The sequence below is a fragment of the Erpetoichthys calabaricus genome, chromosome 12, assembly GCF_900747795.2.
Source record: "Erpetoichthys calabaricus chromosome 12, fErpCal1.3, whole genome shotgun sequence".
NCBI lineage: Eukaryota > Metazoa > Chordata > Cladistia > Polypteriformes > Polypteridae > Erpetoichthys > Erpetoichthys calabaricus.
The window spans coordinates 23,291,438-23,314,440 of NC_041405.2; the positions used below are offsets into that span (position 1 = coordinate 23,291,438).

At 41.0% G+C, this 23,003-nt stretch overlaps 1 protein-coding gene across 2 annotated transcripts in view; it reads right to left on the reverse strand.

Moving 5' to 3' along the window:
* The window catches only part of cacna1ia (calcium voltage-gated channel subunit alpha1 Ia), an 856,996-nt gene that overhangs the window by 477,117 nt on the left and 356,876 nt on the right, over nucleotides 1-23,003 (reverse strand). For both annotated transcript variants that reach the window (XM_051935123.1, XM_051935122.1), the window contains exon 3: nucleotides 14,643-14,754. In XM_051935123.1, the coding sequence (XP_051791083.1) occupies nucleotides 14,643-14,754 (112 nt within the window). The remainder of the gene's footprint in view (nucleotides 1-14,642; nucleotides 14,755-23,003) is intronic.

Below are 23,003 nucleotides of genomic sequence, written 5' to 3' on the forward strand. Positions count from 1 at the left end.
CTGTGAGGTCCAGGCGGATAAGGAGTGATGGAGAGCCCTGGTCACACTTGTGCATGGAAGGCAGGTAAAGGGCTTGAAAGAAGGTAATTCAATGCCAGGCCAGGGGGTGGCGAAGTGCATTGATCCTTTCTCTCTTTCCACTGCAGACCTGTTACAGGAAATTCCACCTGGCCTCCATGACATCCCTTCCAGTCACGACCCTGATGACATCACTTCCGGCCCAGGCAACACCACTTCCAGTCATGAGCCCGATGACGTCACTTCCAGCTCTGCTCATAATTACCTTACTTCCTCTGCCGCACTTTGAAAACCCTCCATCTCGATCTCACCAATTAGTTCTGTTTTGTACTCCGATCTGTGGATACTTGTACACAAACTGAATCGTTTTGCAGACAGGATCAATTATACGGGAGGCTTCCCCAAACCTTTTTTGGCTCTCTTGTCTCATCTTTTGACAAAGGCCAGGAGAAGAAGCGTTTACACCGTTACCCAGGGTATGCTTGGGCCTGACGTTTACACAAGACATGCCCATACTGTTGCCCGAGTTACGCTTGGCACTAACGCTATTATCACTTTTACAGCCCAAGTAAACCTTAGGTCTTGCGTGAGGCGCGTCTATACCATTGTAAGAGTGACACCTCTGGATTAACGCTTTTAGCACTGTTTTTACAGCCTGATTGACGCTTGGGTCTAACGCTAAGGAGGTTAATGCTAAACTATCACTATCTCTCCTCATTGATTTGTTAGTCAGCCATACATTAGGATTACTGGTAATTTACAAAGGTTATGTGCCTACAACAGGCAACAAGACCCTACACACAAAAGAGAAGAGAGGTTGTCAAGGCCAGCAGTGGAAGTCCAGCCATGCTGTGCCTACAGTTTCTTCTGTGCTGTAGCTGTTAGGTCTTTTCACCCAACATCATCATGTCCAATACTTGATGATAAAAATAAACATTATGCCCATCATTCTCTAGGGTAACTGCTATGATAAACAAGACTTACTTATACTTATGTAGGATATCATCTTTCATGGAGCTGGACAGTTTGACATCTGTGGCAGAGCGACGGGCGCTCAGCAGGCTCCTATCAATTATGGAGAATCCACTGCATCCACTAAACAGGATCATCTCCAGACAGAAGAACAGCTTCAGCGGCAGACTGCTGTCACCGTCCTGCTCCACTGACAGACTGAGGAGATCGTTCCTCCCCCAAACTATGCGACTCTTCAATTCCACCCGGGGGGGGTAAACGTTAACATTTAACATTATACAAAGTTATTGTCTGTTTTTCACCTGCATTATTATCAATCTTTAATTTAATATTATTTATTGTATCAGTATGCTGCTGCTGGAGAATGTGAATTTCCCATTGGGATTAATAAAGTATCTATCTATCTATCTATCTATCTATCTATCTATCTATCTATCTATCTATCTATCTATCTATCTATCTATCTATCTATCTATCTATCTAACAGCCACTCTCTGTAATCTTTCACTTCTGCTATTTCTTAACACTTGTTATAACTGAATAGCTTTCCAGGTCTCATTTTATTTAAAAAATATCACTACAGCCAGACATGCTCATGCCAAGAAAGAATTGCAATATGTCCTGTGTGTGAATATCAGGGTGTGAGTGAGATATAGAGAGACAGAGTGGGCTTTGCGATGGACTAGAGCAGTTGCAGCATTTCATTATTTTGTGTTCTTCATCCAGGTGTCTGCTTTGCTTGTTTTTAATTAGGATACAATGAAGGGAGCAGACTATACAGTAGGGGTCCCCAGCTCCGGTACTGGTGCACCGCAGTAGCTGCAGGTTTTCATTCTAACCTTTTTCTTATTTAGTGACCTGTTTTTCTTGCAAATTAACTTCTTTTGAATTAATTTGAATTGACTTGTTCTTGAAGACTCAGACCCCTTAATTGTTTCTTTTTCCTTAATTAGCTGCCAAACAATAATGAGATTCAAAATTAGCCAAAACACGAGCAGCAAACTGTGTCCATCATGTAATATCTGAAAATAAAGAAAGATGAAGGTCTCAGGAAGGTTGATCTGCTCAGGTCCCCTAAACATTTTAACAGTTCTCTTAGAAAAGAGAAAATCAAGAATTTCGGAAATGTCTGCTATTACACAATGAGAGCCGCAACAAGCCATGGAATTAAAAAACAGGTTTAATTAATGACAAGAATCGCCATCTAATTAAACAACTGGTTGGAGTGAAATATGTTGGATTTTCAGGCCCTGAATTAGTTGGTCTTCTGTTGGCTCACTCACTTTTCATTTCATTTCGGTTTGGGTGTCATTTAAGGAAAGAAATGAAGCAATTCAGAGGATTTTCAGAGTTTGAGACAACTGGACTTGTGGCATGTTTTTTGACCTAACAACTTTTAAATTGATTGAGAAAATTCTAGAACAGGGTTTTTATTGCAACCCAGTTGCTTAATCAGACACCAATCCTTCCCAGTAACAGATATCATTTACTTGTATAACTTAGTGTTTCCAATGTGCCATGTAAGATCATTCGAATGTTGTAGAGGTTCTTCCTTTGCACAAACGTCATCCAGATGATCTGAAGCCTGCAGCAGATGATTAATTCACAGTCTTTCTCCGTTTCCCTTTTTCAAATATTTTATTAAACAAGACAGCACACGATGATTACACACATGGATGGACTGGAACGAGTTAGATGGCGATCTGCTGGCTTTGTCATTTACATCTAATGACTAACAAGGAGCAATTAAAACAGTGAAGGCAGTTCATTAAGAATAAAATAAGCAATTAAGAGCGGGCAATTGTAACAAGACAGATGACTAAAAGGTAGCATAAAAAAGGTAGTTTGAGCGATAAGTCCCTCATCAGCACTAACTGACTCCTCATTAAGTAATCAAGCTGGAGCCACAACAGCCCTCCAGAACCGACTTTGCCCACCCCTACCTACTAAAGCCAGTCCTTTGAGGACTACAGTGACTGCACAGTCTTTGAATGAACCTGAACTTGAGTTTTAACGTTGTTTGCATTTTTCTGAGAGCAACCACAAGTAAAATTCCATTGCCTATGTGGTAAATGGCGAACAAAACTAACTAACTGTTGTGATCAGGTGTCACAAACAGGACAAAAAAATATGGAGTGGTCCATACAGTAATTTCACTTCAATTACGCTTTAGTGATCCCGCAGGAAATCACTTAATGGAAGATTTTTAAAATGCAACCAATTGTACCATACTATATAAATGAAGTAAATTAACTTCTGTAATATTTACTAAGTACACAAATAAATGTCAAACAGAATGAAAAGAATTAAATCAAGTGAACAATAATAAAGCTATTTAATTTGAAACTAAACTCATTGAGTCAAACGAACTAAAGAAGATGCAATGACAGACGGGATGGCTTAAGGCCTCCATGCATATCGACCTTTACAGATCTGCTGTGTTTGTGTGTTCATTTCTTTTGTTCTTCATCATTCAGCATGTGCTCTGGAAGGGCAAGCAAGCTGTCAGCTATCTACACTTATACATTTCTTGACTGCGCGAATGTGTGCAAGTAAGTATATGCGTATATTTAAATAAATTAAGTATCTCAGAAATGACTCTTGTAAATCAATTTGCCTGGTCCCATGACTAATCAGAGCAGACTGAAAAAATTACAGTTAAATTAAACCATTTCAATGGCAATTATCATTGGACATAGGGCAAACTGTTTATGAAGAGTATGGTGATAATTACTGGATGAAAAAATGGGGTCCCTTAGAATTTCTCATATACTCAGATATTGGGATGGATATTTGAGGAGTAAACCACAAGACAATGATTATATTTTTATATTATGTATATTAAAGAACCATCAACAACAAATCAAATCAAATTAATACTATATTGGACAGTTATTATAAAAGTAAAGTATAAATAAATCGGACTCTGCAGCTGCATGAATAAAAAAGTACCACTTCCAGTTAGCGGAAATAATCCAAAAGTTGATTACGTCTTGCCTGAAGAAGGGGCCTGAGTTGCCTCGAAAGCTTGCATATTGTAATCTTTTTAGTTAGCCAATAAAAGGTGTAATTTTTGCTTAACTTCTCACTACATTCATAATGACTAACACGGTACAACACCCTAGTACTCCAAAAGTTGATAGAAATCTATGTTTTGTACCTAATACCTGTATGCAAAATTTGGTTGACCTAAGTGAAAGCGTACTTAATTTACCATGTTTACATACACACACACACAGACAGAATTCCGAAAATGGTATTTGGAAGGTCTAAAATATCGAGATTTGTGAAAATCTCGAAATCGATTTTTTGGACGATTACAATACTTTCCCAGTACTTTGTATACGAGAAAGTCGGTGAGGTCCAAAACGTTGAGATTCATCAAAATCTCAACATCAATTTTTTGGAAAATTACAATACTTTCTCTACGAGAAAGTAAATCGGTCTCAGGGATGTCTAAAATGTCAAGATTCAACAAAATCTCAAAACTGAATTTTTGGATGATTACAATACTTTCCCTATACTTCGCATACGAGAAAATAAAAATGATAGGTGCCGCTGCTAGGTTATCTTGTGTAATAGACCAACTGTTCAGTAGCTAACCCATGTGGCTGGGTCCGCCCTTTATGATCTGCACCCTAGGCAAATGCCTAATTTGCCTTAATGGTGGCACCAGCCCTGGCCGTATGCCTATAACAAGACAAACACCATGCACCTTGTTTAAAAATATAGGCAACGTTTCTCTGAAGTTATCGTTATACACAGGCTTTTATTGACACACACACACAAATATGCACATCATCAACTTCTCACCACGTTTTGAACATCACTGAATCAGAATCTGAACTTAATTGCAAATCTTCAACCCCATTACTGTGACAAGGAACGCAACCCTCTGTAGTTACTGTAGTCTTAGATTTCTTTTTAAAATATTCACAGTTTTTATGTTCATATGTTAAACGTTGTATTCAACTTTGCTTTCAATGTCAGCTTTAGTTAATAAGTGAAATACTTACATTTTATGGTAGAGGCTGCCAAAGAGGCCTAGCAGAGGAGGAATCCACCATCTTGGAGTCACGGCTTGTTCAGCCTGGGCGATGGGTTTAAATAGGGCTTTTAGTTAGGTCTGTTCCAATAACCCAGCCACAGGGGATGCACAAACCAGTGTGTTTCTTCGCGCCGGTCATAAATGGGGAGGGTTACATCAGGAAGGGCATCCGGTATAAAATTTTGCCAAATCAATGTGCGGACAACAATACAAATTTCCATACCGGATAGGTCGAGCCCCGGGTTAACAACGACTGCCACCAGTACTGTTCGCCAACAGGGTGCTGGCAGAAATTGGGCTAATGTTGGCCGAAGAAGGAGAAGAAGAGGGGGGAGACGTGTCTGGAGGCAGGAGGAGAGGACGAAAGTAAAGAGAGTGGAACTGAGGGTAGGAACTTTGAATGTTGGCAGTATGACTGTTAAGGGGAGAGAGTTAGCAGATATGATGGAGAGAAGGAAGGCTGATATATTGTGTGTGCAAAAGACTAAATGGAAGGGGAGTAAGGCCAGGTGGATCAGAGGTGGATTCAAATTGTTCTATCATGGTGTGGATGGGAGGAGAAATGGGGTAGGAGTTATTCTAAAGGAACAGTATGTCAAGAGTGTTTTGAAGGTGAAAAGAGTGTCAGACAGAGTAATGATTATGAAGCTGGAAATTGGAGGTGTGATGATGAATGTTGTTAGTGCATATGCACCGCAAGTTGGGTGTGCAATGGGTGAGAAAGAAGATTTTTGGAGTGAGTTGGATGAAGTGATGAACAGTGTACTCAAGGGACAGAAAGTGGTGATTGGAGCAGATTTCAATGGGCATGTTGGTGAGGGAACAGTGGAGACGAGGAGGCGATGGGTAGGTATGGTGTCAAGGAGAGGAATGAAGAACGTCAGAGGATAGTGGATTTTGCCAAAAGGATGAACATGGCTTTGGTGAATACATATTTTAAGAAGAGGGAGGAACATAGGGCTACGTACAAGAGTGGAGGAAGATGCACACAGGTAGATTACATCCTATGCAGAAGAGTTGATCTGAAGGAGATTGAAGACTGCAAAGTGGTGGCAGGGGAAAGTGTAGTTAAGCAGCATAGGATGGTGGCCTGTAGGATGAATTTGGAGATCAAGAAGAGGAAGAGAGGGCAGAGCCAATGATCAAATGGTGGAAGTTGAAAAAGGAAGACTGCAAGGTTGAGTTTAGGGAGGAGGTGAGTCAGGCACTGGGTGGTAGTGAGGAGTTACCAGACAGCTGGGAAACTACAGCAGATGTAGTAAGGGTGACAGCAAGAAGTGTACTTGGCGTGACATCTGGAAAGAGGAAGGAAGAAAAGGAAACCTGGTGGTGGAATCAGGAAATACAGGACAGTATACAGAGGAAGAGGATGGCAAAGAAGAAGTGGGGTAGTCAGAGAGATGCAGAAAGTAGACGAGTACAAGGAGATAAGGCGCAAGGTGAAGAAAGAGGTGGCGAAGGCTAAAGAAAAGGCGTACGATGAGTTGTATGAGAGGTTGGACACTAAGGAGGGAGAAAGGACCTGTACTGATTGGCTAGACAAAGGGACCAAGCTGGGAAAGATGTGCAGCAGGTTAGGGTGATAAAGGATAAAGATGGAAACATACTCACAAGCGAGGAGAGTGTGTTGAGCAGATGGAAAAAGTACTTTGAGAGGCTGGTGAATGAAGAGAACGAGAGAGAGAAGAGGTTGGATGATGTGGAGATAGTGAATCAGGAAGTGCAATGGATTAGCAAGGAAGAAGTAAGGACAGCTATCAAGAGGATGAAAAATGGAAAGGCCGTTGGTCCAGATGACATACCTATGGAAGCATGGAGGGGTTTAGGAGAGATGGCAGTGGAGTTTTTAACCAGATTGTTTAATGGAATCTTGGAAAGTGAGAGGATTCCTGAGGAGTGGAGAAGAAGTGGACTGGTACCGATATTTAAGAATAAGGGGGATGTGCAGGACTGTAGTAACTACAGGGGAATAGAATTGATGAGCCACAGCATGAAGTTATGGGAAAGAGTAGTGGAAGCTCAGTTAAGAAATGAGGTGATGATTAATGAGCAGCAATATGGTTTCATGCCAAGAAAGAGCACCACAGATACAATGCTTGCTCTGAGGATGTTGATGGAGAAGTTTAGAGAAGGCCAGAAGGAGTTGCATTGCGTCTTTATGGACCTGGAGAAAGCATATGACAGGTTGCCTCGAGAGGAGCTGTGGTATTTTATGAGGAAATCGGGAGTGGCACAGAAGTACGTAAGAGTTGTACAGGATATGTACGAGGGAAGTGTGACAGTGGTGAGGTCTGCGGTAGGAGCGACGGATGCATTAAAGTTGGAGGTGGGATTACATCAGGGATCGGCTCTGACCTCTTTCTTATTTGCAATGGTGATGGACAGGTTGACAACCAACATTGGACAGGAGTCCCTGTGGACTATGATGTTTGTTGATGACATTGTGATCTGTAGCGATAGTAGGGAGCAGGTTGAGGAGACCCTGGAGAGGTGGAGATATGCTCTAGAGAGGATGTATTTATTATTGAGAACTGTGAATTGCTTGCTTGTTTAGTGTGGCTGTGGAGCTTGGAGGCACTATTTATAGAAGAAAAAAGAATTAAAGATCTTCTTAGTGCTTTTACCCTGTGACCTGAGCATCTGTCTGTTGGGTTTAATGGGGCAACAGTGCCACCTAGCATTCACAACTGTACATGTCGCAGTGAGACATTATGCAAACATATTACCGTTGGTATAAAGGAGCCCTCACAGCTTTTCTTGACACACTTCTGCTGAATGATATGTTCGCTGAAAGTCCTCAGTGTTGCTGTGTGAGAGAGGACGTGCAACATTGTTCATAATGGCACTCAGTTTTGTTTTAATTCTCTCCTTTGCTATGATTTTCAGGGTGTCCAGAGTGCATTCCATGACTAACCCTGCCCATTTAATTAGTTTGTTGATTCACTGGGCTCTCTTGAAGTGATGTTACCAGCCCGGCACAACACAGCATAGAAAGTCACACTGGCCAACACAGAGTTATAGAAGATGTAAAGGATGTCACTTCCCACATTAAATGAGTTCAGTCCCCTAACAAAAAAGAGCCTGCTCTGCCCTTTGTTATATAGTTCCTATCCTATATATATACTGTAGTTCTGAGACCCGTCCTATTTGTCATTGTGGACCCCCCCCCCCCCCAAGTACTCATAGGAATGGACCAACTCTACATAGTGACCGAACATAGAGGTTCTCTGGTGTGGCGGAAGTCAATAAGCAGCTCCTTGGTTTTGCTGATGTTACGTTGCAGATAATTTTTTTTGCACTAAAAAACAAAGTTCTCCCCCTGACCCCTCTCCTCTGTCTCATCCCCTTTATCATACACCCCATAAGTGCAGAATCATCTGAGAGTTTCTGCAAGTGACAGGACCTGCTGTTATATTTATAGTCTGAGGTGTAGAGTGAAGATTAAAGGTGACAGGCCTGTTTCTTGTGGTGCTCCAGTGTTGCTCATATCCACATCAGAGGCACAGTCCTCGGGTCTCACAAACTGTGGTCTTCTTGACAGATAGTTCATTGTCCAGGACACCACAGGTTCACCCATCTGTTTACCTCTTAACAGGGATGTCTGGATGATACTGAAGGCCCTGAAGAAATCAAAAAACATAATTCTCACAGTGCTGCCAGCTTTGTCCAGGTGAGAATAAGCCTTGTGGATCAGAGAGATAATTGCATCCTCCACTCTAATTTGTGTCTAATAGACAAACTGCAGTGGATCCAGGTGGTCTACCACAAGATGATTCATCTAGACCAGGGCCAGTTTCACAAAAGTCTTCAAGATGGAAGATGGAAGTGCCACTGGTCTGTAGTCAATAGGTGAAGAGGTGCCTGACGTCTTAGAAGCAGGAACAATGCAGGATGTTTTCCACAGCAGGGGCACTTTGGGAAGCCTTAGGGACAAACTGAACAAGTGACAGAGGACACCACAAAGTTGGTCAGTTACTGACTCCATTTGGTCCCGCTGCTTTTCTTGTGTGTAGCTTCCTTAGTTGTCACCTTACTTGGTCTTTAGCAACTGTGTGTATAGTCCGTGCTGTTGGTCTGAGGTGGACTCATCACTTGCCATTTCAGTTGACCAGGTAGGAGTTGTTGATGTAGTATGGATGGTGTGGGGCAGTGGGAGGGAATGTCTATTAAAAAACTGGTTCAGGTGTTAGCTTTCTCCAAATCTCCTTCTATTAAATGAGCCTTGGATTGCTTGAGTCCAGGAATTATACCGAGTCCTTTCCAGACATCCTCCATGTTATTCTGAGTCAGTTTGCTTTTCTATTTTAGCTTTTTAAGCCTCCTTTCCACCACTCTGCCTTTTCTGTAGCACATGCCGTGCGTCCATCAAAGCCTCTTTGTCACCAAATCTGAATGCTCTTCTCTTTTTCTCATTCAGGAGACCTTTTAGCTATTTAGTAATCCAGAGCTTGTTGTTTAGAAAGCAGCCCACTGTCTTTGAGGGTGTTGACATAAAAGTTAATATAGTCTGAGTAGTCAGACTCAACACTCTACAGGAAGACCCAGGAAAGAAAGACATGTGGATGGCACAGCTCAGGTTTGGTCACAATGACTTAAATTCTCCTTTGAAAAATGTGTGTGTGGTGTGTGCAAAGAGTGTACGGTCCCAGAAGCAGTAGACCATGTGATAATGGATGCCAGCAAATATTCTGCAGCGCGGGAGAGGATGGGAGATGGACGGGAGACCAGAAGGTGTTGATACTGAGGATATTCCAGAAGCAAAGGAGGGAAACGTAAAATAGTGTATAGCATTAATCAAGTTTTTAATTAGCATGGGGTTAAGTAGAAGAATCTGATTCTGCCTGTTCAGCTTCACACTCCTTCAAAGGCACCTTCAATTTAGGCACGATCTGCCATTAAATCAAAGAAGTAGAAGTAATGGGATGATTTTTTTTTTGGAAACTTGAATGAAGATGGGCCTTTTTTTTGGCTGTTATAAAAAAAGAATTTCCTTTTGTTTCCTAAGCCCTTTTATTTTTTTCTCTAGCTTTATTTAACGGAGAGACATATGTATTCCATTTATGATATTTCATTGAATATGATTTTTTGTTCCTGTATTCTTCTTCTTCTTCTTTTTTTACACAAAGGGGTGACTTCAACCTTTTAAACTGGATACTGCAATTTTCATTTTTTCTATTTTCAATTATATTTTGGAAGTATATATTCAACTCACTTATTAATGACCCACATTTCTCTTCTGGGAATAAAACATTTTTAAAAATTTTTTACTTCAACTTAGTGTGTCTGTGCCTCCTCTCTTGTAACTGCTGTGGTCCCAAACTACAACAGGGGTGGCATCTGAGGCCTAGCGATAATAGTTGTGGCATCAGCAGCTCTGCTCGTGGGCTTACCCTGTGACAATCACCAAACTTCCATTTACATGGAACTAAAAGGGCGTGAGGGCTCCAAAAGACCCACAAACCTAGCCAGGACTTTGGTCGACCCCACTACAACACTACAAGTACCTTGACCCCAAACTCTACAGGTTGGCTTTGACATGCACAGGCCCGAAATGGGGAACTGACTTATCAAGCTCAAACTATTTTAAACGCCCAAAATATATCCAAAATGCACCTCAAGGGAGAAAACCATTAAATCTCTGGCTTGAGAGACAAGTCCAATATAGAATCTTTAAACCTTTGAGGGGTGAATATTTTTTCCAAAAAACACAAAGCAATGGTTTCACACAGAAATCAACATGAAGCATCTGTTGCTGTGTGCTGTGGCCGCCAGATCACCAGGAATGCGTAGCAGGCTGGTTGCCAGGCTGTCTTTGCAGAGTGGGATGCGGAGAGGTAGTCATGGTCGCAGTGCATTACAATCTGGTTTGTACTTCTCGTCATTGTAAGTGGCGGAACCCTCAGGCGAATGTTGCCATGGGGGCGTCAGCTACATGAACCTGTTCAGCACCACGATCAGCTGAGGACCGATTGGCTGATGCTGGTACCTCACATCCATTTTTGATCACTTGTATCAAAATCGGAGTCCGACAGGTGAGAGTCCAACTCAGTGATAATCTGCAAAACGGCGTCCACAGAGTATTTTGCTTTACGCATTTGCCTCAATCTCTCGCCAGATGTCGATGCCATTTTTGCCGTTGTCTGCTCCTCACTACTCATACAAGCGCAGGAAATCTCAGTCAAACCAGTGAAGCTAACTTTCCTTCTAGCAAAGAGAGTCTAAATAAAATATAATAGCAGGTTTTGTGACCATTTACAGTTGATTACCACTGTCAACCTCTCCTTTTGCCCTAAAAGAGTTAAGGAACTTATTTGTATAAACAACAGGAAGGACAAAAAATGTTAAAGAAAGTAAAGAAAATACAAGAGTATTAAAAAGGCAACCCAAAGCAAACTGTCAGATTCAAGCCATAATCCAGTTAGCCAAAAAAGTCCAAACAATACTTGCAGCAGGTATCTGCACTCAACAACACCCAACGAACCACTGAACCAAGTCCACAGCCTGAACTGTAAAGGTTAAGGTTGGTCCTTCAGCCTCAACGTCAGGGTGGCCCTGCCCCCTATGGTTCCATCCACAAAACACAAAGAATATAATAAAATAGAATACATACACAATATATAAATACTAAATAATAAATAAATATAACAATATTAACAGAATATACATAATGATAAAAATGCATTGAAAATAATAATTAAAAGAATAACAGCAGTAAAAAGGAAAATACACATAAGTCAGGGAACAAACCCTGGCTGCAATGTAACACTAACTAAGTAACTGTTGTAGTGCATTTTTCTATACTGTATGGGACTGGGTGGGCTGGATGGAGTATCCCTGTAATGGCTGATCTCCTGGGATTTTCATGCCACACTTTGGCTCAACTGTAAACTTACAAATTATACAATATGTCTCAGAATAGTGCAAAAAACAAAGTATTTAGTGAGAGGCAGTTCTGCAGAAGGAAACTTCTTGTCAATGAGAGAGGTCAGAGGAGAATGGCCAGTCTGGTTTGAGCTGATACACTGGCATCATCATCACACGGACATCATGTTAAACCAGCAGAAGGCCACGTCAGGTTCCACTCCTGTCAGCCTAGAATAGAAAGCTGAGGCTGAAGTGAGCACAGGCTCACCAAAGGTGAACAGTTGAAGACAATAAAAACACAGCCTGGTCTGATGAATCTCAAAGGAATGTTTTTCAACATCTTGTGGAATCCATGCCATGAAGAAATGAGGACGTTTTATGAACAAAAGGATGTCCTACCCATTATTAGTATAGTGGTCCAAATGATTTGCTCAGTAAGTGTATATTTATTCATTGTTTTCATAGATTTGTTAAGAGTTTAATTATTAAGGAAGATATTAAAGATATGTGTTATATATTTACTTTGAATCTGAGAAGTGCCTTACAGTCTTATTTTTTAGGTGGACATGGGGGGAGAAAAAGAATAATATACAGTCTAAACCATCATCGACCCTAGTTTGGAAGTGTAGCACTTAACACACTTTATACATGGTTTTCAGGTTATTTTAGTGTTTTCCACTTCATGGGGTAATTTAATTTTTTAATGCAATTTGAAAAAGTTTTATTTTCATTTCATAGAATGCTCAGTTGGGACTGGGTGGACTCTTGGCCTTGGAACCCCTGCAGATTTTTTTTTTCTCCAGCCTAACTGAAGTTGTTTTTTTTGTCCTCACAACCATCTGACCATACTTTGTTTTGTTGATACTTATTATTTAATATTATTGCCTAATCTTAGTTATTTTTCTTTTCTTGTAACTTTCTTTTTGCCATCTTGTAAAGCGGCATTGTTGTATGAAAACGTGCTATAGAAATAAATGTTGTTCTGTTTCTTTATTTACCCGATGCAGTAGGGTACATCACGGCACACCACTTGCTGCATTAATTATATCACTGACTGTGACAATATAAAACAGTGGCGATCACATTGCACACTATCACTCAGTCGAAACACTCCTTACATTTGAATTCTACATTAGTTAGTTTCAGTTCCATGTTAGGCCCTACTGTCAGATCTCATTTATAACTTCGACTTCTGCTACTTCTCGTGTTTCAGTTGCCTTCTTCTTTGTCTTTTTTTGGCTTTGACCTACAGCAGTTTGCTGTCCAACTTTAATTTTTTGCTTCATTTAACCATCTCCTGGTTTTATGTTTCACAGTAGTCCTTTGACATCAGTGTGGCATTACATGACAAGGACAAGTCTGAAAACACTTGATGTCACCTCCACTCCGCAGCTAAACTTCACGCCTTCATGTCCTGTGCTATGACTGAAATGCCACCACTGGAGGTCATCGTTCATTGTGAATCAGCTGCTGAAGGAAGCAGAATTCTCGTCAACAAGCCAAATGTTGGCTCTCTCTGCCTAATCCTTGGAATAATTGGCTGCTGTGCCTGTTTTGTTCTCTTTTCAACCTCTTTTTTTTGCCTTTGGTAATTAAATTGGAATATTTCTTTTCAATTTTTGTTCTGCTTTTTGATCTTTGTGGATAAATCCTTTATTTATAAAGATTGTTCAATGGCTTTTTTATTTAACAGTTTCCTCTCCCTTGAAGGACATTTTTGTGTATCTGGGACATTTAAAAGTAATTGTGCACTTTAAAAATAAGTTCCCCATTTTGGGCCTGTGGAAGTAAAATAATTAAAGAGTTGGACTATCATAGTCGAGAAACAAAGCAAAGGTCAAATTCAGAAGGCAAAACCGATGATTAAAAATAAGAAGACAAGTCCAAAACTCATAGCCATGAAAACCGTAGATATAATGTAGACAACCACCCAAATCTCAGATAGATTAGAACAGGGTAGTTAGTCCTGTATCAGAAATGACTGATTGGTTGCTGCACCATCCCAATGCACCCTGAGATACAATTCTATTAAAAGAGGAGAAACAAAGCCCACCTAAAGGCAACACCTATAGACGAAACAAAACGTTGTTGAAAGGAACTTGAAATAAAACAAGACTTCTAAACAGAGGTTCTAATTCAGAAAAAAATGAGAGAATTAGATTCCGTCGATATAATAAACACAGGAACAATACCAAGAACATTTTTACTCCTCGGGAGAAACTCAAGTAAATTAATAAAAAAGGGACTCACATCGTAGTAAAGAAGCCTGCTTCATGAGTTTGAGTTCTGGCTGCCAGGGGTGAGACCTATTTTTGTGCAACCTAATGAGGCTCTGGTGTGGCCTTTTTTGTGTATTTTGTGGTCTGCATCCCCCTTTTCACCGTCTTGTGTGTTGCTATTCAAATTAAATGGCTTTCCATGGCTTGAAATTCAACTCTCATTATCTTCCTCTTATTTTTATATCACAAGAGCAATTAGCTTAGACAAAATTTTGAAATATAAACTTTGTATTAGACAGTGAGTAGAATAGCTAATTAACTAAACAAGAATTTAGCTGTAAACAGACAAATAATCCTGATGAAAGTAAATGTTCATATGTGCACAGGTTAGCTACAACAAACTATTACAGCTTAAAAAGGAATAAGGCCTAACAGAAAAGTAATTTAATTAAAAGGCAGGCAAAAAAGACATCAGACAGGACTGCAGTGCAACCAACACGTAACCAGACGCTCCATCTTACCTGCAGGATCTGGCAGCGTTCGGAAGAGCAGTCAATGTTCTCACACGGCTGGTACATCCCCAGGGTGACACAGTTGAGCAAAATCACCATCATGCTGACTCGTTCGAACCACGTGAGCAGGAAAGGACAGTCAAGGAAATATGACGACAGAGTAGTGACAAATGAATAAAGTACAAAAGACTGCCTCATCCCACCACCCCTCCACTTACCACAGCTAGTTAGAAAACCCCTCGAGTAAAGTGACAGTCTTATAAGAAAGTGGCAATCAGAAGGAAAAGATTGTACTCCATATCAAAGCTCTAGAAATGTACAGCCCAAGGGTTATGAGATACACCCAGCAAAGTTTATCTCAACTGTGAACTTACAAATTGTACAATATGTCTCTAATCAACTCACAGATAGATACTGTAGATATGAAAGGCACTCTATGATAGATAGATAGATAGATAGATAGATAGATAGATAGATAGATAGATAGATAGATAGATAGATAGATAGATAGATAGATAGATCCCAACATGTACAATAAACACTGGTCCAATCTATTGTATAAAATAAATTAACACTTATAAAAATAAACACCATTGTATCGGTTTTATAAATCAAATGTGACACCTGCACTCATTTCCTATTACCCAACAATTCATAATTAAAAAAGATTTTTAAAACAACCAATTTAAAAAATAAATAAATAATAATAATAATGAATGACACATTTTACAAAATTGTTCCAATAATACACACCTCCTTTTACCCTAAAATGATCACACCACCCAAAAAGTAAAGAAAAAAATAAAATTCTATTGAATATCTCCTACTATTGTTCTATGTTCAAAATTTTTTAACAACATCTCATACTTACTCAGCTCTTGTTTACCAACTGAGTACAACACCCCTTTTACTCCCCACAAATTTTTAAACACATCCATCGGTATCCATCAATTTCAATTTATAATTAGCAAATTCCATCATTATTTTTGAGTGAACATTCAGGATAGATAGATAGATAGATAGATAGATAGATAGATAGATAGATAGATAGATAGATAGATAGATAGATAGATAGATAGATAGATGATAGTATTATGTGGCATGCTGTTTTCAGATAGATAAATATTGTTATGCTGCAGATGTAATTAACTATCTGACATATACACGCACATACTACTTGTTTTAAATGTCTTATTTCACACATGTTCACCCTTGAGGGGTCACGTCATATATGCTTAAAACCAAACTGCAAAACAACTTAAAAGCAAACCCACAGGTATACAGGCCTCATTTCACATAATGTGCTGCTATTATTTCTTTATTTAAAAAAAAAGCAAAAATGAAAAGAATTAGCCTTTGGAAGTGGTGAAGAAGGTCTCCTAATTAAATAGTGCAGTGATTATGATAAATGGGTTACTGTGACAGGACCCTTATGGAGCAGTAAATTACATGGATTTAATACCAAAAAAAATGTCTAATTTAATTTTCACTACAGTCAACTTTGCACCAACCTGAGAGGTGAGGCAGCTTAAATACACACATACCGCCTCCTCTACCTACATACTAACGCGCCCAGACTGAAGGTAACATATGCTGTACTCCCCACCCCAACGCTCACCAAACTACCAGTAGACTTTTACTGCTTCTCCCAGTTAATGACAGTCCAGTCTCACCTCCAGACACACTCGCAGTGCACCCTTCACATCTCCCATTAGACACAGCTGATTCAGGCCTACACACACATTTACCCAGTTACCAGGAGGTCAGTCACACACACATGCAAATGGCACACCACACTCCCTCGCAGACCCACCTCTGGTGTTCGGTTATCAGCGGGCCCTCTGACACCCACACACTGATGCACCTCGTGTTTTGTGATGCTGCATGCCACTAACACCAATGATTAACAGCTCCAAGCATTCAACAACCTCAGAGCTGCTGGAGGAACTTCTCAACATACATTAGTGAATTCTTAAGTTTGCACTACAGTTTATGGTGCTTTAGTGCTTTACAAAATCATTTAATTTATCTGTCAACTTTTTCTTTTTTCTTTTCAGGGGACATGATGCCAGAGGTTCTTTACCATTTCTGAACTGAAGACTGAGAGTTTAATCCCAGCCCTTGAGTTCAACTTGTGTAAAAGCTACAGGTGAATTGCCCCATTGCTGTAAGTCTGTGATTGAGAACATGCCAGAGGAAAAACTTAAAGCTCTTTTCACAGTTGGTTTTTGGGCTGTTATGGTGGGCTGTATTTTTTTACTTTTGTTTTTAAAATGGATGTGGATGGTAGAAATAATAAAGATAAAGCCTGCTACATGAAATGTTTTAGGACAATGCATTATAATAATGATGGATGTCTTTGCCAAATTGTTGTACTGTAGATTTTCCAGGGGATGCTGGGTGATGTTTTGGATTTTGAACGTCTAGAGCAGGTGTGTCAAACTCAGGATTCGGCTGCTGGACCTTTTTAAACTTCTTCAATATTCAAAACGCGTCACATACTCCTCACAGTGACTGTTAACTTTCTCAAAGACCCCATTAACATGCATTTCATGTATTGATTGTATCTATTGTGGCCTGTAGCGGGCATCACTGAGTCCATAAACTCCAGACACAACTGAAGGTAATTTTATAATACAAGTAAATCTCCGTAGGACTTCTTTCCCCAATCACCACAATACAATTCTTCCTTTTCTAATCCCTCTTTTACTCCTCCAGGCAAGTGTTGCCTTCTTCCTCCCTACTCCGACTCCATGAGCTGGCTACTTGGGACTCAGGAGTCCTTCCTGTGCTTAATCAATTGCTTCCAGGAAGCACTTCCATGTCAGGCTGGACTACAGTGGTCCTTGTAGCGTCATTATCTAATAACTCCCCCTGGTGACCTCCACAAAGCATGACAAGGCAGGCCCATGGGACCACAAGTCGTCAGGCATTCATAATGGGGCTGCCACCCATAGTAGGCAGTGAGGTACTGTGCTATCCTTCCTGGTTCCCAAGTCCATGATCAGGGTCTGTTAGGACGCCAACCCCGCTATAACGTCCCTCCACATCCAAGTCCTGGCATGGCATGGCATGTCATTCCCTCCCTGATCTTCTGTTATCATGGCTTCCTGGCCAGGTAAGGGAGCGGAGTCCACACCAGCTGAGACGCCGGTTCATCCCTCACACTGCATATAATGTAACTGGATTGCGTTCACAACTTCCTTTAAAATGCATCACCAGTGTCTGCTTATGTTTATCTGTACATCACACCTACTAACCTGAAATTAGAAGGGAAACTGGCAGCTCATTTTGAAAAAGTGAAAAGAAGGTGACCCGTCACACCACCTTAAAATACTTTTGTGTTTTAGTATGATGCCAAAGACTTGAGAGTCTCTTAAAGAAGATGGTAGTTTGCTTACTTCTAAAGCTGCATTGGTGTCAGGGCTGACCACCCTTCTGTGGCTTAGAACCCTTGTGTCACATTACCTGACTTTTCCAGTGATTTCAGTTGCAGACTTGAATTACAGGGGCAGTCATGGTGCCCACCTGTGATTTTCAGTCGTATAGTGTGACTTACCCATGGACTCAGTCCAAGCAGTCTGACTGCGAAAAAAATCAAACAGTCGCTAGGCCGAGCTCTATGTGTGTGAACACTCGGCGGGAAGCGCAGTGCATAGAACTGCAGTTATGAGGATTAAGCGAAGACTAGTAAGATAACTGGCCTAAAGTGCTTTAAGTGAATGGAAGGTTTCTAAACTCTTTTGGGACTCGCTCCAACGGAATGACACGCCAAGGACCGTCTGGAAGCACGATCACCGTGTCTGTGGAAAATAGCATATCGTTTGCTGGACCAACCGTGGCCTCCCAGCACTGTGACAGCTCGCCGTGAAAACAAATCTGAAAAGATTGCGGTCACGTTATGAGACACCTGTCGTCGATAGGTGATGCAGGGAACAGTATTATTTGGCCATTAACCTGGCCATGAGTCTGCCTGACCGATGTGTCTGTGTATAGGAGAGTGGTAGATCCCGCTACAATAAATAACCGTACTATTTCTGTTTCAAGCTGAATAAAGTTGTTTTTTCTAAAGCACTGAGACTCAGTCTCATGTTTTGGGGTGCAAGACAAGGACTCATACGTCACATGGTACCAGAAGTGGGGTATTTGCACCGATGGATCTTCAAGAAATACAGTAAAACCCAGAGCAAGATGAGGCTCCAGCAGCCGCCACTGCCTTGGCACGTCTACGAGATGTGCTGCTGAAGATGGCTCCCTCAGACAACCCTGAGTGTTTCCTATTCTTCTTTGAACGTATGGCAACATTGATGTGATGGGACAGGAGAGCCATGACAGCGATTTTAGCCCCATTTTTATCCGGCGGAACACTTCAAGCCATACGGAATCTCTCTCCTTAAAGGCTCGATGATTATGGCTACCTGAAACAAATGATCCTCCTCCACACAGCTGTTAGTCCGGTGGTCAAGGAGCAGCAGTTTTGGCTGTGGCATATCAATCCGGATCGCCCTGTACGAGGACAGATCCAGGACCTGAGCCTTTGTGATGAAATGCTACAGAACGACGTCCATTTACTGTTGGATCTGACCCACAGACTCGAGGGTGCACAAGCCACCTGGAAACAATGGGGCTATCCAGGCTTGACCCTGATGTCGATCCAGCCAGCATAGACCTTCATGGCTGCCAGCGCCAGGAGTAGAAGATGCCAGAAGGTGAACACCATAGTGCGGACTAAGTGCAGCTGCTTTCGCTGTAATCAAATGGGACACCTGGCTCGGGAGTGTCACTTCCCACCTGTGCAAACAATGGCTATCGGTCTGGCTTAGGTATGTGGCTCGCAGGGTGTTAGAGGAGGACAATTTTAAGGTCTCTATTATGTTGGAATTTTCGGTTCTATTGGACTCTGTTAGCGGCCTCTGTGTAGTCCCCTGTGACTTGCTCCTGAGACATATTTCTTTTTTGATATTGGACACTGCCCTATAAGTCCAAGGAATCCTTCATATTCATAAGTGATTTTACTAGTGTATCAAAGGCTCTGCCAAGAGATGAATAGCCTATTTACTGATAGTTTACAAGTATAAATAAGATGAAAAGAAGCCTTTGTTAATCTATAAGAGTATATGAGTACAAGACACATTTTTGCAGTACCTAAAGTGTTACCACGTTCATGCTAATGGAGAATAATGGTGTTGATGTCCGCCTTCCATACATGTTTAATGGCAGACATAGCATGAATGTGCAGAAGCAAATGCTGAAAGGCATCATTTATAACAGACTGCAGGATGAACACGTCCTGCCATTCATCATCTTGTATTCCCACCGTAGTCCCAACCTTAGGATGACCTAAACCAACTGTCTGGAATATCATTAAGAACAAAGAACATACTAGTGGGCTCAGTAATCACAAAGGGGCTGATAGGAAAAAGTTTACAGTTTGTAAAAAGGACTTCAAAGAGCCTGCAGAATTCTGGGAAAAGGTCTTGTGGACAGAAGAGACAAAGATGAACCTGATCAGAGTGATGGCAAGAGCAAAGTGTGAAGAAGAAAAGGAACTGCCCAAGATCCAAAGCAAACACTTTGTCTGTTAAACATGGTGCTGGAGGTGTTATGGCTTGGGCATGAATGGCTGCCACAGGTCCTGGCACACTTCTCTTCATTGATGATGGAAATGCTGATGGCAGTGGCACAATGAATTCTGAGGTGTAGAGAAATTTCTGATCTGATTGAGTTCCAGTAAATGCTTCTAAACTCTTTGGACGGCACTTCATCCTCTCAAGCAAACATATTGCTGAGGCAACACAGGGGTTTGTCAAAGCTGAAAAATGGAAAATTCTTGAATGGCCAAGCCAGTCACTCGATTTAAATCCAATTGAGCAGGACTTCCATATGCAGATGAGAAAACTTAACAGAACAAGACCCCTAAACAAGCAGAAGCTGAAGATGGCTGCATTAGAGGCTTGGCAGAGCATCACCAGAGAAGCTCCTCAGCACCTGGTGATGTCTGTGAATTGCAGACTTCAAGCAGTCATTGCATTGCATGCCAGGCATATGCGACAAAGTCCTAATTATGACAACAGCTTTAATAGACCTGCCATTGCTGTGTCCACAATGTTATGGTGCCCTGAAATGGGTGGACTGTGTAGAAAAAGTGTATATATATTGCAAGGTTTCTAAGTGGGCGGTACGGTGGCGCAATGGTAGCGCTGCTGCCTCGCAGTTAGGAGACCCGGGTTCGCTTCTGGGGTCCACCCTGCGTGGAGTTTGCATGTTCTCCCTGTGTCTGCGTGGGTTTCCTCCGGGTGCTCCGGTTTCCTCCCACAGTCCAAAGACATGCAGGTTAGCTGGATTGGTGATTCTAACTTGGCCCTAGTATGTGCTTGGTGTGTTTGTGTGTGTCCTGCGGTGGGTTGGCACACTGCCCGGGATTGGTTCCTGCCTTGTGCCCTGTGTTGGCTGGGATTGGCTCCAGCAGACCCCTGTGTTCGGATTCAGCAGGTTGGAAAATGGATGGATGGGTTTCTAAGCTCTTTTGGGACTCCCCCCAATGGGACAACATGCTGAAGAGCATCTCGAAGCATGAACATCGCATCTGTGGAAGACAGCCTATCAATTGCTGAGGCAACTGCAGGCTCTCAGCACTGAAGCGGCTCGCAGCTAAAGTAAATCCGAGCCAATTGCATTCGCACTATAAGTCCCTGCTGTCGATGGTGATGCAAGGAACATTAAAATTGCAGGTAACAGTATTATTTGGCCATGACCCTGCCTGACTGCTGTGGCTTTGTATAGGAAAGTGGTAGATCTCACTACAATAAATAACCATGCTGTTCCTGTTTCAAGCGGAATACAGTTGGTTTTGCTAAAGTACTGTGACTCAGCCTCATGTTTTGGGGTGCAAGACAGGGACTCACACGTTACTATATATATATATATATATATATATATATATATATATATATATATATATATATATATATATATATATATATATATATATATATATATGAAGGTTTGGGGCAGCCACCAGTATACTTGGTGCAAAAGGCAAAATAAGCGGCAAAGTTGTGAACAATACTGAGTTCGACATTAACTGACAGAAAACAGGAACTGGTCTGGATTTTAAGGTATCTGACAGGAAATGATGTCTTCATGGCCGGAACTGGAAGTGGCATCTGCGTGTCCAGAATCAGGCAGAATTTCCCTTGTTTGATCATGCAGGGATAATCCAGAAAGGATTAATGTACCCCGCCACCCCCTGGCCTGGCATGGAATTACCTTTTTTTGGTCCTTTTAGCTGCCTCCTAAGCATACGCTTGTGATTATATATATATATGTATAAGTACTGTATATGTGTGTGTGTGTGTATATCTACTCTCTATATATAAAATCCTAAGCCTAAAAGTGCAATGATTTTGTGCAACGATTTTATGTGACGTTTTTATGTCACTTTTTTGTCACGCTGTAAATTGGTCTTATTTTAAAACCTACATATATATGTTTGGTATCATTCTTTTCAGAATTTATCAAACTTTAATGCAATGTTGTTAGATTTTCAGATTCTTATTCCGTTTTTAAATTATAAATTAAAATATCAAGAAAGTCATGGTTTTTAATATCATGAAAATCGTGGTTTTTATTTTTGATCGAGTGAACTTTCTTTCACAGGAACAAACTATTTAAAAAAATTATCTATTCATAACACCAATGTTTGTATTTAGGTGATTTAGTTAGCTGAAGGTGCTGGGGAGGTTGGGTGCCAAAGGCATCAGGGGGGCTTGCCCCCTAGTGTATATATATAATGTGTGTGTGTGTGTGTGTATATATATATAGTGTTTCTTTATTGTATACTATAGTGTTTATATAGTATACAGTATAGTGTTTCTTTAGAGACATAAGTTTATTAGGACAGAATGGTAAATTGAGGTTAGGACAGGCAGTTTGGCCTCAGCACTTTTATCTTTTATTGGAAGGTTAATCTTTGAGTGCTTGAGTGATCCTTCATAATTCTCTGTCTCATTCTTTAATTAAATATTCTCATCCCCACATTTTCTTAGAAAATTAACTTCCAGGCGCCTTGCCAGATTCTATTTTACACTGTGAAGTAGACAGAAAGTTTCAATGCCATTTTTTTTTTTTTGGGAGAAAACCTAAATATCCTGCTGTCGTAGAAGAGTGCCTCACACGCTGAGCAGAAAAAAAGAATGCTGTCTTTGTAATAATGTGAATTAGTCTTCTCTTTAGGTGGGAGAGGTGTTAGAGAACAGAACGAGAAAAAAAAAAGGAGCGTCAGAGAGAGAAAGAGAAAGAGAGAGAATCCAGCAGGCACACAGAAGTAATAATAAGTCAGTCTTCCTCTTGCAGGAAAAGGAAACAGCA